The sequence below is a fragment of the Electrophorus electricus genome, chromosome 10 (assembly GCF_041902795.1).
Source record: "Electrophorus electricus isolate QZ-2024a chromosome 10, ASM4190279v1, whole genome shotgun sequence".
NCBI lineage: Eukaryota > Metazoa > Chordata > Actinopteri > Gymnotiformes > Gymnotidae > Electrophorus > Electrophorus electricus.
This window is the reverse complement of record NC_137506.1, coordinates 3,596,996-3,614,673: the sequence shown is the minus strand read 5'-3', so window position 1 is coordinate 3,614,673 and position 17,678 is coordinate 3,596,996. Positions and strand designations below refer to the sequence as shown.

Here is a 17,678-nt window from a genome sequence, read left to right as displayed (position 1 = left end):
GTGTTTGAAAAAAAAGGCCCCTTTGTGCATGTGTCATCGCTTGCTTTTGGTTTTAGCAGTTTAGGGAGAAGTTTAGGGCCACACGAAGAGGCCCAATTTCCACAACGCTCGAATAACGCAATCGACTCGTGCTAATATGTTGTATTGATTTTTTGTTTTTGTTTTAATATACTTTTCAGGTTTCCTTTAGTAAACAGGAAATAAGCGTTTCCAATTATTGATCAGAGCATCACGGTTTTCACAGGTGGACATCTGGTCACAGATCAATAATGCGCCGTTTCCTGATTCTTCATTTAACATTCACAGCATTCCTTAATGACTAAACTTAAATCTGAGTTTAGACATGGGAACGGATAGTTCACCTTACGTTTGATTTTTTACATTTCCATAAACCATAGCAAGGTGAATTCCAAACAAATAAAGCTTTTAATGAAGAGACCAACACCGAATAAATACAAAACCCATTCTTAGTTATGTAAAAAGTATTGAAGAGTAACTTACCAGAACTGCCAAGATGGTAAATACATGAACGCTAGCAGCTGATCAGAATTACACTAACTGCCCGCGATGAAGTTCATTATACAAATTCACAACTAGAATTCATATGCTAATAGTGGACACTGCGGTTCACTCAACATCCACCATGCTGCTAGATTCAGTCAGACTAGCCCTCTAAAACATGAAGAGAACACAGGATTCATCGGGAGAAGGTAGGGAGCAACACTTTTTCTAAATAATTTATTTGTATCAAGTGCATAAGCAAATATGATATGTCAGTGTGTAGTTACTACAGCGTTACACAAAGCTGTGCAGTGCTTTAGCAGCTGTCCATAACCATGTTTAAAACAAACGAAAATGAAGACATCGATACAAACAACAAAAATTAACCACCGTACGGCGCACTACTGCGAAAGGGTTTGAGGGGGTCGAGAGCGCAGCGTCCATCTGTGGTCAGGCTATTTACAATAGCGCCAAGGTTCCGTACAGACACTCCGATCTAATCGGCTTTCCTCTGTTCTCATTTGATCTATTCAGTCAACTCTGAGTGCGCCGAGTCTGTTCGGTTCAACTTCAACCAGAAGCATCCAAAGCGCACAGTGTTACACGAGCACCACACGAATCAGGTTTAAGGAACAGGAACATGAACGAGAAATCCGATTAGAGTCGGTTGTCTATACGCAGCTTAAGAAACATGACTCAGCCTCCGACGAGGAACGGCAGCGCTTGCGGAAACACTTCACCATAACTAGCCGAGGCGGACATGGTTTCTGTCGCCGTGGCGAGACGGCAGGAATTTGCACAGGAGCTTTTGGTGTTTGAAGAGCACAGGGTTACAGACACAGCAGCTACAGGACAGAAGAACGACCAGGTTTCCCCATTAACGCTCGAGCTCAGAGTCTGGAAACATCTCTGAGTGAATTAAAGAAATACAGACCATAATATCCCCTCCTGACCGTTACTGTGGATCTCCTCCGAAAACAGTGCACGGAAGCAGAGTAGTGAAAGTGAGTTTGTAGAGCAGTTGTGGCTGTAAGCGTCTGCTTTCCACACTAGCATATATCAGAAGCACATATACTGTTCGCAACCTGGCTCTGTTGTTCTCAGAATTCCCATCATACCTTGTGCGCGTCCTCAACCGCAGCCCCAATACTCTTCTAATTAACCTCGGTAATTAAGTAATATGGAAAGCTTTTTGATAGTGTGTTTAATGAATGCGGATGCTTTGCTGGACACAAAGCCATATGCGGGCCGAAGGAACAGAAGCAGCGAAACAATACTCGGGGGTTGCCAAGTAGAGTTTCAGTCAAATGGGAGAGAAGGAAGAGGGACCAGGGTGTGCATGACCACTCAGGTTGTGTAACGTTAATGAACTAGAGAGCAAAGCAATGTTGCCAAGACCCTCTGCACTGGTAGTACTAGATTAAGTTGTTTGGGGAAATATCTTTTCATGACGATTTAATGTATCAGCTTCGAGGGTATAAAGAAACAAACATGGGTGACAAACGCATATCAAAAATACAAAACAAAAACAGTAGAAAGAAAGAAAACAATAATAAAAAGAAAAGAAAAGATAAACAAAAAGCCAATGACTACGTCTGAAAATGATCTAACATTTGCCATTTTGGTTCAAATAAACCAAAATGACAAATGCCATTTTGCATCATGTGTTGGGTTAAGGTTTCAAACCATTTTTTCTCAAGTATCTGAGGTTTGTCATAATGATGAAAGTCACAGAGGCCCAAACTAATGAATGTGAAGGGACAGAGAGAAGATATTCCATAATCAAAACACACAATTATTAATACAATAAGAATACTCCTCCTGCAATAAGACTAATAATAAATAATTGAAAACAATGCCGCTACAAAGAATCATGTCACATTTGTTTGGCATGTCATTGCAACATATTAACAATACTAAAGAAAAACTAAATTGGTCCAAAAATACATATCATATCATAACCTGGTGACTATCCATGTCAAAACGACTCCCTTGTAATGCAATATTGAGACATTTTTAAAAAAAACAAAAAAAACATAAATAAACCAAATACTTATTATATAAGTGAAAAGAAAAACATCTAGTATTATAAAAAGTGCTCACATGCAGAGATGAAATGTGTACAAATAACTGTGGATCACATATTATGGGTTACATTTTAGTACTTACTTTAGTATCCTACTGGAAGAATGCAATCGAGAGCTAAAGGTCTCGAAGCTCTCAAAGTGGACTTGCCTGCTCCTGCATTTCCTACTGCAGGTTTTGCCAGCAATACAAAATTTGACCCAACTTCTACTGACAGCAGCACCTGTGGACCTGTGGTCTAGGCAAGACGAAATGGAACAAGAACTTTTTGGAATCAGGCTTTCCAAAAGGGCTATTTCGTTGCAAAACCTGGTGCTGTAGATTACCACACAAACCTCTATTGGATCTACGATTCTACGTTGGTCCCGAACGAGGACAATATAGGTTAACTCCAGTACTGCCCCGAAAGTAAAAGCTGTTGTTCTTGTTTGATATTTGACACTTTGTGCTGATACTCCTAGGATTGAGAACAATACTGAACAAAATGACAGTGGAAGAAGGGGGGAAAAAAAGAAAATAAAACATAAAAAAGCAGGGTGCGGGGGGAGGGGGTTATAGTCTTTTGGGTATTTTGGAAAACAACTTTCTAACTTCATTTTCGTATGAAATTCAAATGCTGGCGAGTCCTTGTCTTTTCCAGCAATCCCATGATAAAATGCGTCGCTGTGAATCTCAAGCCCCTGGAGGCTAGCCTTCTGTCAGCTAACGCGGCAACGCCTCCACACATATCTGCTCGTCGCTAATCTCATCCAGCATCTGCACGTCCACTGGGCTGCAAACCTCACTGCTGTACACCTCCGTGCCCATCATGTCTTCCTCCAGACCTCCCGCTTTCGATTTGGGGAAGCCATGTTGCTCGGAGGGCGAGGTGCTCTCCACGGACTCCAGGTCCTCGATGCCAGCACGATAGTGGATCATTAACAGAGTCAGGGCCTGGAGCCGCTCGCCAGACTTGGCCAGAGCCGACGTGACCAGGGCCTTGCGTCGCGCGTCAGCGGCTTCCCGCTCTTCGGACATCAGCGAGTTGTTGTGCTCCAGCTCCTGATCGATCTCTTGCTGTAGCTTGTCCAGCATCAGCTCGAGCTTCTGCGAGCGCTCATCCGGAGGCAGGCCGCGGTACAGGTCTCGGCCAATTTCCTTCACCGCGATAAAGACGCTGTCGTCTAAGCCGCCCTCCTTGCGCGCCAGTTTGGTGCCGCCGCCTCCGGGCGGCTGCTTCGAAGGGCTCGCTCCGACATATGTCTCCGTGTCGCTGCTTTCGTTGTCTGAGGTGTTGGGGGTGTGTTTTGGAGAGGGCTCGGCCGGTCCAGGTCCCACCTCTGGAACTTGCTCTGCCAGTCGGGTTTTGGGTACTTGCCGCAGATTAAGTAGGCGGGAGCTGGTGTTGATGATGTGGCGTGTCAGGCCAGTGGTCGCCCGGTTGATGGTGGACTTGGCCTCAGGGTCCGTGCTGCGCCGGTCATTAGTCGCCAAGCAGAAAGGATGCTCGGCAAGGCACTTCTCCTGACACTTTTTGTGGCAAACGTAGGCACAGACGATGCACTGCGACGCGGCCTTGGTCCACACCTTCTTCTTGCAGTATTCACACCATGTGGGATTCTGGAACTGCGTGTCCTGGAAATTGTGCCGGACCTCACCGATCTGCATGGGGTTGTAGCTCAGGTCATCCCGGGTTACTGCCGGCGCCTGGTCTCGATCCTTCTCACGTTCCTTCAGTTCCTCGTCATGCAAGCTCCCCTCGCGCTCAGTGAGCCCACTGGAGAGGTCCGACTCCCCCTCTTCCAGGTAGATGAAGTTGAGGGTGACGTCTCCGTAGCACAGCTTCTCACTGAAGCCCTTGTGCGTGTTCAGACTGCGCAGAGCAGTGCGGCTGACGTTGGCTCTGGGTTCTGGGGCACACAGACGGAAAGTGCTCTGGTATTCTGCAGAGGAAGTGGACAAGCACTCCAGGGCTATGTGCTCCAAATGCAAGCTGATGTGCCCCAAGCACAGCAGACCACCCAGCTTAAAGGGATCCTTGCACCAGAGTGCTACGTTAAGGTATTTATGGTTGCTTTCCACATCGAACACCACTGAGGATTTGCTCCAAGAAGCAGATTTGCTCTCGAACATCACCTCAGCAGACTCCCAGAGATTCTGCTCATCCACACTGTCTCTCCTAGTAGAGGCGCTCTCAACAATTTTTTCTTTGGCTGAATCTTGCTTACTGGTGACGGGGGCTGTGAGAAGTTCGTCGGTGGCCTCTGGAAGTTTGTTTATGGGCTTTGGCTCCAGAGCCTTATTGGCCATTTTCTCAGATGTAGGTTTGTCTCCATTGCTTGCGGCAGGCGTGATTTTTTCCGGACTTTTCTCCACTGCCGAGTCATTTCCTTCCGATGCGTTCTGGGATTCAGATGAAGCTGATGTCACTTTTATGTGGGGCCTGGGCGGGACAGGGGGACGAGCAGGTGGAGGAGGGGGGGGCACCGTTGGTCTCTGGGGTGGTTCAGATGGCTCCGCACTCTTGTGAGGCGACGGCTTTGGCAATTCCTTAGGCTGGGGTTTGAGCGGAGATTGAAGGCCGGCCAGGTTGAGCTTACGGTTGAGGATTGGGGAGATGGTGCCCAGGGGCTTGGAGGCCAGGTTGGCCACAGTCTTTTTAGGGCTTTGGTTAATGGACAGTAAGGAATCATCTTTAGCTTCTACACTGGCGGAAGCTCCAGCTGGTTTGGACTCCATTATCAGTTCCTCAAACTCAGAGTCATTGTCTTTGCTATCAGTTATGTCCATGGTGGTAATGTGGGCTGGGTCTTCCTCGTAACCTCCAGCGGGGGTGTATCCAGGATCCTCCAGGGGGTTTAGGGTCTCCGGGAGTGGTCCTAAGCTCATGGCTGGGACCTGGTGTCTGACTGGCCTCTCGTACAGGACAACCACTCGATCTCCTGCTTGCTTCAGTAGCTTCAGAACTTGGACAGATGATGTTACTTTGACTCCTGCACAGACATAGAGTAATTTCTTTACGATTGTAAAATGAGAATATTTTTCCTATGTCAGTGGTTGGTGATACCACCCCTGGGGACCAACTACCCTGCAGGGATTAGTGTTTCCCGTGATTCAAATCAATCCCCCATGAGAAACACTACTCTATGTGGTTGTAAAGGTGCCTGACCTAAAACTGCTCCATCTCCATCACTGAACACGTCAACCAAATACCAAACCACCCTCAGAAAGGTGTTATTTAAATTCATGTTTCAAACCTAAGTAGAAACAGTATGTCAAAAGACAACAATTACAGATAAGCCAAAGATATACCAGGCTCTTTTTATGAAACATTTGCAATAACTTTAATAAAATAAACCGTGAAATTTTAGATGAGCGTATAAAAATTTATACATGGTATAATAGCACTAAGATGAAAGTACATTCTGTACTTTCTGTATTGGGAGTTACATTAATTAACATTGACCTCCAATAGCAATGAGGCGATCTCCCTTCTGCAGATCGGCCTGGGCAGCGGGGGAGCTGGGGGTTACGGTCTCGATGCTCACGTGCACCACATCACCGTCAGAGGCTGGAACATGCCGGAACGTCATCCCAACGCTGCCGTTTGGACCCTTAATGACTTCAGTCTGCAAAACACAGAGCACGCGGAGACAAGAAAAATCAGCAGTGGCATTTTGGCAGTGCATGTTGGGCATTGTGCACTGCAGACGCTAAAGTAAATAGATTTTCAAAGCATGCCCAGCTGTTTATAATACTCTGTACTATATAAATGTACGGTTTCTGTGTTTTAAAAGAGGAAACATTTTTATATGGCTATATATCAATTATTATGAGACAAAGGGTTTTTTTGTTTGTTTTTAAAAAAAAAATTTCTAAAGACAGCACTGTACACCAACGTGACAGCACCAGCAGTTAGACCTACAGGCGGGTGGGCGGCAAACAATACTGAACCATAATTAGAGGGGGAGTATTTAAATTCTGATGGCTACGAGGCAGTCATCAATCTCAGCAAAAAGCAGCTTTTCCTACCCCACCCAAGAGCTTTCATCACCGTAAAACAATGAACTGGGAGTCTGCGAGAGAGGGAGGGAAGGCGAGAAAGAAAGAGAGAGAGAATGGCTTGGCAATTAAAGCCACACACACACACACACACACACACACACACACACACACACACACACACACACACACATGGTGGTCTGGTGGCTTTCGGTGCTGGCTCCGCCTCTGTGCAGCCCCCTCCTGCTTCAACCTGCTCGTGGCTACAGCAGTCCCACATGAGCAGGTCCGGAGCAGGAATCAGCCGCCGAGGAAGATCGCGTGGAGGTGCATCCAATTCGCACTAATGCGTAAAGTTCACACGAACTTCTCAATTGGACATCTATATATGATTTTGTGTGTGTGTGTGTGTGTGTGTGTGTGTGTGTGTGTGTGTAATCCGAAGTAAATAAATGCAGTCTGAGTCTATTTCCTATTTATCCATGTCTCCCCCTTCATGCTTCATCGTTCTCCCTCGTGTCTGTTTTTACTTTTTTGGGGGGGGTGCATATGAAACACTTCTGCCTGCTCAGAGATGGATGACAGTAATTTTGTTGCCGTCATTTGTTATAATCTTGAGAAGGGCACTGATCGAGTTAAACAGGGAGCGAAGAACCAGGCAATCTATGCACGCCAGCGGGCAGGGGGAGGGCACCAGGCTCTGATGACTCACTCAAAGAACCTTCTAGAACCTTATCAGGAGTTCTCAGAACGCAACACACAAACTACGGAAGGCTGAATGGTTCAAAGGGAAGCACAGTTTAGTTCGGTCAGCTCCAACAGCAAAAGCCCAACGCAACCTTTTGGATCCACATCCATGGGAATATTGACCATTAAAATAATAAACTGGAAAAATAACCTTACATGTAATGCTTCACTAGTTATGCCACTACTGATCTCCACAAACTGGAACTCGTGACTAGAAGGGGGGGAGAAACCCCTTTTGATTGTACCTGTGCAAGAATAAGTGTGAAACTCAAAGCAACACTTTACAGACACGCGGCCGGACGAACGAACGACGGAACTAAACCGTCAACTAAGTCTTTGTTCACACACAGTGAAAATGAGCTTAAACAACCTTTGCGGAAGAACATCAAGAGGGAGGAATTTCTTTTAGCACAAGCGATCATTTCCTCCTTCTGTTCCTGAGCTACTAAACGTATAACCTGTTCCATCTGTCGTCAGGGCTTTGTACTCCTATCAGGAAAAACTGAAGTACAAATGATTTTTTCAGTCGAGCTGATAAAAAAAAAAAAACTCAGTCAGTCAGACACACCAGCCAGAGCGCGACTCCCACAGGAGTAAAGAGGACGAAGTCATAAACAACCTCATTTCAGCCTTTGTTTCTTTACTCTTATAGTGCAGGTCAAAGCCGCTGTATATAAACCCGGTGAAAACAGCACTCAGAAACAGCTCAATATTAAACTGTCCACAGATACCATCTGCCGGATATAGAACAACCGCGGCACGCACAACCACGGTACACACACACACACACACACAACTGCAGTGCACGCACAACCGTGGTACACACACACACACACAACTGCAGTGCACGCACAACCGCGGTACGCGCACAACCGCTGCATGTGCACAACCGCGGTACGCGCACACAAAGTCGTTCCGTCACCTCCAGATGGAGAAGATCCGACAGACCAGCGATCATACACCACCACGCGAAAGAAAAGTCACACAGTTGCCTCGAATTTGAATAGAGACACACATGCATATGCAAATAAGTGAATGAATATATAAAGAAGGTTTTTATTGTTCCGGGAGACTGGCGGATGCATCACAGCAAACAACAAACCCTATTTGTAGTTGTCACTGAAATCAAGGGAGAAAAGGCTGTGATGTAAGCCACACTTTTATCTGTCTTTACCACAGATTACTCAAACAAAACTGAGATCAAAGTCAAAAGCGCATGCGTGTGTGCAGTCAAGAAGGCAGTGGGAGCCCCACCGTTTCGCTCACGTGAGCTCCCACGAGCCGCTCGGTTTTGCTCAGGCGAGCCTCACCGTTTCGCTCACGTGAGCTCCCACGAGCCGCTCGGTTTTGCTCAGGCGAGCCTCACCGTTTCGCTCACGTGAGCTCACACGAGCCGCTCGGTTTTGCTCAGGCGAGCCTCACCGTTTCGCTCACGTGAGCTTACACGAGCCCCTCAGTTTCACTCACGTAAACTCACATGAACCCCTTTGCTCGCTTTAGCATCTAATGTGGAGAAAGAACACAGTCAGAAGCATCACGACCCGGTACGTGCAGCGTGGCTTCAGTCCTGGCTGGCATGGCCTTGCTTCAGAGGGGTTTGTGGGTTCAAAGCTCAAAATGATGGATTGTGGGATTGGATTTGATTTATCAAAACAGCCACAGGACACACCTGGAACTTTTGAGATTGGTCAGGATGTTTGGTCAGACAGCACACCCAGGCCAGGACATTTTCAGCAAACTCAGCTCAGGATGTTTACAGTACCCTTGTTTCAGGATGCTTATGAAACACACGTCTTATATCGCATACTCAGACCAGGATGTTGACAGTAGTTCTGCAAAGGGCAATATTGCAATAATTATCATCCAATCATATAACATGGTTCTTCACACACACACAAAACACACAAACAACACACATACTCGTGCACACACACGGACACACAAAAACACAACCACTCCACCCACGTATGCATATTTCACACATTCCAAACCCCCGACTACCAACCCCAAAGAAATATTCAAGAGATATTTTTCTGCTGGTGACAAGTAACAATCTGATTTAAGAGGCTGAACAGTGTCTGCAGGGTAATCACACAACAGCAGTGTGTGTGTGTGTGTGTGTGTGTGTATGTGTGAGAGAGATAAGTGTAGGTAAGCGGATGTTGACACGACCTGTGGCTGGATCGTGATGATGGCATCCAAATGACAATTTATGCTTCACCTCACCTCTCGAACACATTACCTGGCTTTTGTCCTCTGTCTGTCTCACACACACACTCACACACACACACACACACACTTAAGCTTTCACCTACTCCTGCAACCAAACAATAACATCTCCTTTAAGGGAAATTGGCATAATAATCTCCTGCTTTAAACGCAGATTCAGGGTACCGACCGACCGGCTCGATCGCGGGTTCAGGGTACTGACCTAGTCAATCATGTATTGTTCTGAACAGTGCAGGAAAAAAAATAACACACACTCATGCACGCACACTCACAAGTGCATGTACACACAAGATCAAGCACATTTCTCTTCAGACATCATGCTTGGCTGGGCTGAAATTGCCTCTTCGCAGAAGGCAGAAGCATCAGTTTGTGTGTGTGTGTGTGTGTGTGTGTGTGTGTGTGTGTGTGTGTAGGAGAGACAGGCTGGATAAAGGGACTTATAAAGAGACAAATTACCTTCAAGAGATAAAAAGAAGATACACTATACAACAGCAGCTTTACACACACACACACACACACACAATGCATGCATTTTTGAAGTGTAAACACAGAGGTAGGAGAGGCTATCTGTGTGTGTAAGAGAGAAGGGACACAATCATGCAGGCATCATGTGTGTGTGTGTGTGTTCGCTAGCGCGTGTGTTTAGAACGTGGGGGGGGGTGTATGTGTGTATGCCCACGCGCTAGTCATCATGGTGACAGACATCCATTGAAGCCATTGTGACAGGGGACAGTTGCTCTGTGTGGACACCTGTTGGTGGTGAAGTAACTGTTCAACCCCACCCCCCTGCCAAACCCTTTTCTCTATCGGCGAGGTTAGTATACACGGGGGTGTTGATTTCACACAGCTGTGGACAAAGCCAGTCTCCCAACTTCCACTGTAATTTAAAAAAAAAAAAAAAAAAAAAAAAAAAAAAACACTTAAACCAATAAGAACACACAAGTGCAAGCACACACGCGCACACAGACACACACACAGACACACCTAGTACCATCGAGGCCGAGAAGAAATCTGATCACGCAGAGCTGTAGTCTCCACGTTACGCGCCACAGAGCACGACGGTTCTGACGAAGGTGAACGTAAACACCACCCCTGCACCTGATAAACGGGTGCGAACATTAGAACAGCTTCACCGCTCCAGACGAGGGTGCGAGGACACAGCAGAAGAAAAGCTCCCTCAACTCCGACCAAACAATGGACTCGTTTATCACACATGACCTCAGAAGACCAGAGAGGCCTCGACAACTCTCCCAGCTGGAAACAGCGACACGGGGCGGAGATTAACCTGATGCCCTGTGGGTTCATTCCTGGGGTTTAAGGGGCGAGGGCGTTTTTGACTTGGAGAGGCTGTTCCATTTGCTGCCTTCTCGAATCTTTCCATTTGTTCTTGTTATTTGCAGGTTTAGCCAAGCTCTGAGCTACAGAGGCAAGTTAACGAGTTTAAGATCGACCACAGGTGTGCGCACACGCACGCACGTGCACATACAGGCGCACGCACACACCGACACACACACACCCCTTGGGTCACTTGTTCTTGTGCTTGTGAGAAAACGTGCACTCACACATACGCATGCACACAGAATGGCAATGCATTGAGTGTTAGTTTATGATTATATGGTGTGCGATGCATTACAGGCATGTTAAAATTATCGTTATTATTATTTATTAGAACTCATTATACAGTGTAAAGCTGCTGGACAACAGTGATAGGAGGAAAACACTCAGACAACACACATCCGTGACAGCAGAGGTGGTAGTGGTGTGGCTTCTCCCCAACGGCCGTAATAGTGGAGCCACGACAGATTGTCTTCTCTCTCCCTCACCACCAGGAGCACAATCACACAAGAACCTAATTAGCCACTGCCAATTATCACAGTGCTGTTTACGCTCATCAACAACACAGGCGACAGCTACACCTCCGTCAGCTACAGTCGGCAACACCTCCAACAGCTCCATCACCTCGCAAGCATCAAAAACATCCACACCCACACCCCCACCCACACACCCCCACCCCCCCACAGCTTGGGTGAATGTGGCAGAAGGGTTTGGTCCAGCGAGTGTTTCTCTCTTCCCAACTGCACCGGACAGTAATCTAATCATCAGGCACATGTCAAAGAGATTAGTGTCTGAGTATAGGGTAGCCGTCCCCACAGGCCATGAGCACAGACACGTAGAGACGCGCGCGCGCACGCACGCGGCCAAATATACACACACGCAGACATAAGTCAAATGACAACCAATGCAGGGAAGGAAAACAATAACTGATTAATTAAGGGGGGGAGGTCAGACAGAAATGGAATGAAAACTGGCAAGACAAACGGAGAATTGAACACACCGATCTGTGAATATTTCAGCTGGGAAGCAGAGTCACAGTAACTAAGGAGCTGGTCATGTGTGTGTTACAGCTTGCACGGGCAGCATTTTGGCAGATACTCTAATCCAGAGAGTATTGTATATTTGTCAGTATGATGGTATCCGCTCTCCCCGGAACGTAATCCCATGCCACAGACCTTCCTCTAACCAAGATGCCAGTTTTTATCTGAAACGCACTCCCAACACTGTGGGATTAAACCCAGGATAATCTGGGAGATTTGGGAGCAGAGACGATCATTTCATTTTGCTGCGTTGAAAGCGGATTAAGACGCCACGCAGCCAGACCCCAAAAAAAGGAAGCGATCTGAAGTGAGCGGGAAGCGCAACTTTGGCGCGCGGAGTCTCGGACGTCTGGCTCGCGTCACGCGTCGCGCGGCGCTCAATTCGATCACTCGCTGCTCTCCTCCACTCTTGTCGGCGCAAAAACACTCCGTCTGACCCTGCGTGGCTCCGTAACCCCTTAGAACATGCTCTCACTCCTTAAAAGTGGCTTGACACTAAACTACCGCACAAACAAAATACATATATATTGTCCCCGCGTAGGCTTGGGTCTGTGAGTCTAGTGACACACTGACCATCGCTACACGCCGTTTCATTTCCTGGAGGCCCGATTTTTCCCGCCTCCTGGAAGAGACCACTACTGTCCTTTCATTCTAACGGATTTCTCTGTTGTTCCCTTGATTCATTATTGAGGTTTTGCTGTTCGTGTCATTCACATCCTTACGCTGCTGGATGTCGACCAGAAGAGGATGCTTCCCTATTATGAATCTTGGTTTCTCTTGTGGTTTCTTCCTCTCAGCCTCAGGGACTCTTTACTCACCACTGTCGCCTCTGGCTTTGGACTCAGACGTGTAAAATATAAGGTTGCTTTGTGAATAGCGCTATAAAAAAACAACAACTGACGGGCATTCATTCACACACTTGGCATTAGGGATCCATCAACGTGAAATTTCCTCCAAATAAACACTTAATGATGGTCTTTAATAAGTGAAACCACTATTTATTGGGGTTATTATTTATTATTAATGTGCGTTTTTGTTTCATTAAATGATTGCGCTCGTGTGTGTGTGAAAGCACTGCTTAAGCAGATGCGCCTCCCTTACTGTTGCGATTTTCATGTTGCCGGTGTGCTTTTGTGATAGGAGTTCGCGTTTCATCAAGCGTCAGACAAAAGGAGGGGTTGTCAGGGAGACAGGGACGTGAAAACACGGCCCTTCTCGACTCCATTCGGGAAAACACGGAAGCGTTCCTCTAGCCGCCCGGGCTAACGTGACCTCGCAGCGTCCTCGCCGTTACGCGCAGGCTCGTCCGTTCAGGACGGGCGGAGCGCCACCAGGGGGCGACACTCACTACAGGGGAGCACTGGAGGCTCTGCCGTCACAACTCCAAAGTTGACTCGAGGAAAGAGCGGAATAAAAACGCTCCAGGCCGTTATCACGCTGACATTTCGTGTATTCGTTTCCGCCTTTATCAGGCCCCGACTTGCCAGCCAGTTAAAAACTGGCTTAGACTGACATACAGCGAGGTAGACGGGCAGAGAGACAGACATGCAGAGAGACGAGGAGTCAGAGATGATTTTCAGCCTTTCGCTGAAGAGGGCAGTAATCAACAGGTGACATTTACTTTCAGATAATGACTGGAAACGTGGGAAACATACAGAAGGGCATTTAACAGCTTCCCGTGGCGCTTAGCAATGCTGAAATGGAATCTGGTACCACCGACACCTTATCGAACAAAGACAATCTAAAACAAGGAGCGTGTAGGTAAAGAGCGCATAGGTAGGCTCTATAACTGTGTGTGAGCCAAGACGCAAAGACCGACAGTTCACCAAAGCTCACCGCAGACGGCATCATATCTCATCACGGCAAACACCATAGTCTACCGCATAACCCTTTCCCACCAACAAATGGGCTCCATTCCTGTTCAGGCTTCCAAAAACCTTGGTTGCTATTCTGAGAACCGGTCCACATCTGCACCAATTTTGGATGGGTCACCAACGGAGGACGTGGCACAGTGCACAATGGAAGGAAAGTGTAGTAACAACACGGAGCATACGGATTACCTGCCAAGATTTGTGCTGCTGTTAGAAATATTTGTTTTTAATCTGAAAAGCAAGCTCGGATCAACTACTGGTGATTAAGAAGACAGATAACAACAACAAACAATTAATAAGTTGACGAGAGATAATGGACTATGACAATATTAATAACATTTAATATATTAATAATGTAGGCTAAGTATAACGTAATCAAGCGATAATCATTAATGAGGATGGAGAAGCAGGTTCAGCTTCCAGCGATACTGTAGCTGAATTCAGCACCCGAGTCATCTGGTTTGCCAGTACACCATGATGTGCTCGCCAATTACCCCATCCAGCTCCGCTGTGATAACTCTTTCCTCTACAACTTGGCACAGTTCAGGCTGAAGAAACAACTATTCTTTGGTTCCAGCTGTGAATGGACTTCTGGGACTTTGGGGTTCTGGGACCTATTTATGTTCGTGGAAACGTGCCAAAAAGTTCCAAATTAGATGCGTGACCTGGAACGATTCCGGTTCCTCATTGGTGAGAAAGGGCTAACAGACACCACCGCCGTTCACTACAAACACCATCACAGTTCACCAAAACATCATAGCTGCCCAGTAATCTTCACCATCACAACTATAACAGCTCCTTCAGAGCTCAAGCAGATATACAGCCTCTGTGTCTGTACCCCGCCCGGCCGCCCTAAACCCCCATCCCCCCAAATCCCCCCCAACGCCTTCCACGCCCCTGCACACAGGAAACGCAATAAAGTGCATAAAAATGAAATTTAGTCTCAGCACTTCAGTCTGGATCAAAACAAAACAAGGGAGAGAGAGACCAGCTGCCTGCTCACAGACCCATGAACAGCAAAAACACAGTCTGACTGACACACACACACACACACACACACACACACACAGGTATGTATGTCAGTGTTTGTAATGGCTGCGTTTATATCCATGTTAGTGTTTTTTGTGGGTTTCCAGCTCTGTGTGCGTATCAGTAGGAATGACGTGAACAGAGCTAGATGTTTAGGAACAGTGCCTGAGCCTGAAGGCTCACCCCAGTTCCACATGTTGGTGCTGGGTGGAACTGGAGCTCTGTCAGACTGAGGTCACAGCACCCCCTGACCCACGTGGCCTATGTGGCCCAATGAAAGGCCAGCGAAGGAGCCACAGTAGGAAACGCGTCCGACCGCCCGTGTGCAACAGGATGCGAGGAATACTGCAAAGACCTACAGTGCGCGCGCGTGCGTGCGTGTGTGTGTGTGTGTGGGCTCACATGTACAAACAGCCTCCGTGTGCTAGCAACAGCACAGTGCATGCACGCACACACATACGGTCTCTCATTTTCGGTGCCAGCTGTCTCACACACACACACACACACACACTCCTCAGTGCAGATAAACCAATGTAAATTACATAAATCTAAAATTTGAAGGAGAGAGAGCAAAATGAGAGTGGGAAATGAGGGAAGGGGGAGGGAGAGGAAAAGAGAGAGAGAGAGAGAGAGAGAGAGAGAGAGAGAGAGCAGGAACTGTAGAAGGGACTGGGAGAACCAGAGAGTAGCTGACTTTAAATGAGGTCATGACCCTCTCGTGGTCCCCCAGTTAAGGTGGAAAGATCACAACAATTGACCAGATTCTCACTACACACACACACACACACACACACACACACACAGTCCACAATGTTCTCTTGGCTGGTGATAGGACTTGGCGGACCTCACACAGACGAAAACACCTCAAGTATTGTTGCCCCAGCACACCAACACCAGCTCCACCACCACAAAAACCACCAGCACAGTTCCAGTACTCTCCACCATAGCCAATCCGAGAAGTCTTCGGCCTCCAATCGCAACGAGGCCTATTCCTATCAGTTTTAGACTTCCATTCGTGAATTTGCTTTTAACTTTAAAAGGGGACATAGCTGGGCTTTTCTATGCAAACTCAAAGTTTATTCTCAATGTTCTCTCTCCAGTTCTGCTTCTGGCATTTAATCTTTCCCATGAGGAACTATGGGTGCCAAACAGCTCAGTGAGAGAAGAAACCGTTCTGGTCACTCTTGCGAGGACGTCTAAGCCAGGACTACAGGAACCTCGTTTGAGTGATTGAGTGCATAAAAAAAGGTGAACATTCAGAGTTTCTCCATCTTCTCAGTAAGTGTGTGTAGACACGGGCGCTGGTTACTTGTAAGCACACAGCCTGATGTGTGCAGAGATCAAAAAGGTGAATAAATACAAAACGCACTGCAAAACAGTTGAAAACACACAAACCACACACAGACAAATAGGTTGTGAAGAAAGACAGAACCATCAGTAGTCAGCAATCAGAGCAGGTGTGCAAACACACACGGACACACGCGCACACTCAGAGTAATAAAACCCTCAACATTGCTGTAATGGAAAAGAGCCAAATTTAACCCCATTGAATTATCCGAGGTGAGAGAGTGTGCAAGTGTGTGTGGTTGAGTGTTTGGTTGTGTGTATTGTAAACTGCCCTGTGTATGCGTTCGTGCGCATTATGTATTCTAAAACTGCAGGGCGGGTAAGCCTCACTATCTGAGAGAACGGCCGTTAACATTAGCCCCTTTGGAGAAAGTCCTAATCTGAGCTCAAATCTCTGTTCACACACACACACGCACACACACACACAGAGGTGAAAATAAAAATGCACAAATGCACTCATACACACATGCATTAACACATACACACGCACACACATGTAAAAGAGACATGTGACCACATGAGCAGAGCTTTGCCTGGGACAGCTCAACTCAAGGAGGTCAAAAGGTCACACTCACCAGCCACAACCCCTGGGGGAATTTTCCACCTCTGCTCCCGGCCCGTGGGGCACAAGGGGGCAACAGAGCATTAGCACAAAGGCAGACCACCAAAGAGGAGCTGGACTGGCACTCGCACTGCGTACGGCAACCACTGCACACACACAGCAACCGCATGCATGGAAACACCACACACACACACACACACACACACACACGACAACTGTACCAGCTGAAGGGCTGAAGCAGGGACCTTTGTAGCTAAATCTACAACAAGTGACCACAGTGTGGAAGTGGAAAGAGGCAGACACCACAAAACATGGATACCAAGAGAGAAGAGACCCCTGTGCCCTAATGGAAATGGAACAGGAAGTCATTTTTTTCTTTGACCCCTTTTTACATATGACTTACTTTTGTTCTGTTCTCCTGACGTCTGGAGCCAGGGGCTTATAACCCCAGTTCACAAGAATGGAGACTAACTGACCCGAACAAATTCAGAGGCATTCGTGTGGGTGTGTGTGTTTGGGGCGGGGGGGAATCTGGGGAAGGTGTTTAGTAGCATGTTTAGTAGCATTTTAACTACGAGGGTTTTCACATTCCTTAAGGAACACAAATGTCCCCAGTGAGAGTCAAATTCCAAATAACGGTCAAATAATGAGTGCTCATTTCCATCCTGCACACCCTGTGCAATAAACATGCAACACTCTCTTTCAGGGAGCTGGCTCTGTGGTCTCGTGGCCAGAGCTCACGTCTACCGCCTGTCAGGCCTTGGTTCGAGTCCCGGGTAGGGTAACTGCCTCTGTAACACGGTATTATTGATTTTTCAGAAGGCATTTGATTCCATTTGGCATGAGGGATTACATTACAACTGCATTATATACTTTATAAAGTAGCAAGTCTAGATCCCCTGGACTCACCGTACAAGAGAGGGACATTCTATTCAGGGCAGAATTAAGCCA

The 17,678-nt window shown here is 47.1% G+C and overlaps 1 protein-coding gene across 1 annotated transcript in view; it reads right to left on the bottom strand.

Moving 5' to 3' along the window:
• Nucleotides 1-1,941: 1,941 nt before the first annotated feature.
• The window catches only part of pdzd8 (PDZ domain containing 8), a 30,915-nt gene continuing 15,178 nt past the window's right edge, over nucleotides 1,942-17,678 (bottom strand). Inside the window, exons 4-5 of the mRNA XM_027017826.3 lie at nucleotides 6,032-6,194; nucleotides 1,942-5,558 (exon numbers count right to left, since the gene is read on the bottom strand). Of these exons, the coding sequence (XP_026873627.2) occupies nucleotides 3,289-5,558; nucleotides 6,032-6,194 (2,433 nt within the window). The 3' untranslated portion in view covers nucleotides 1,942-3,288. The remainder of the gene's footprint in view (nucleotides 5,559-6,031; nucleotides 6,195-17,678) is intronic.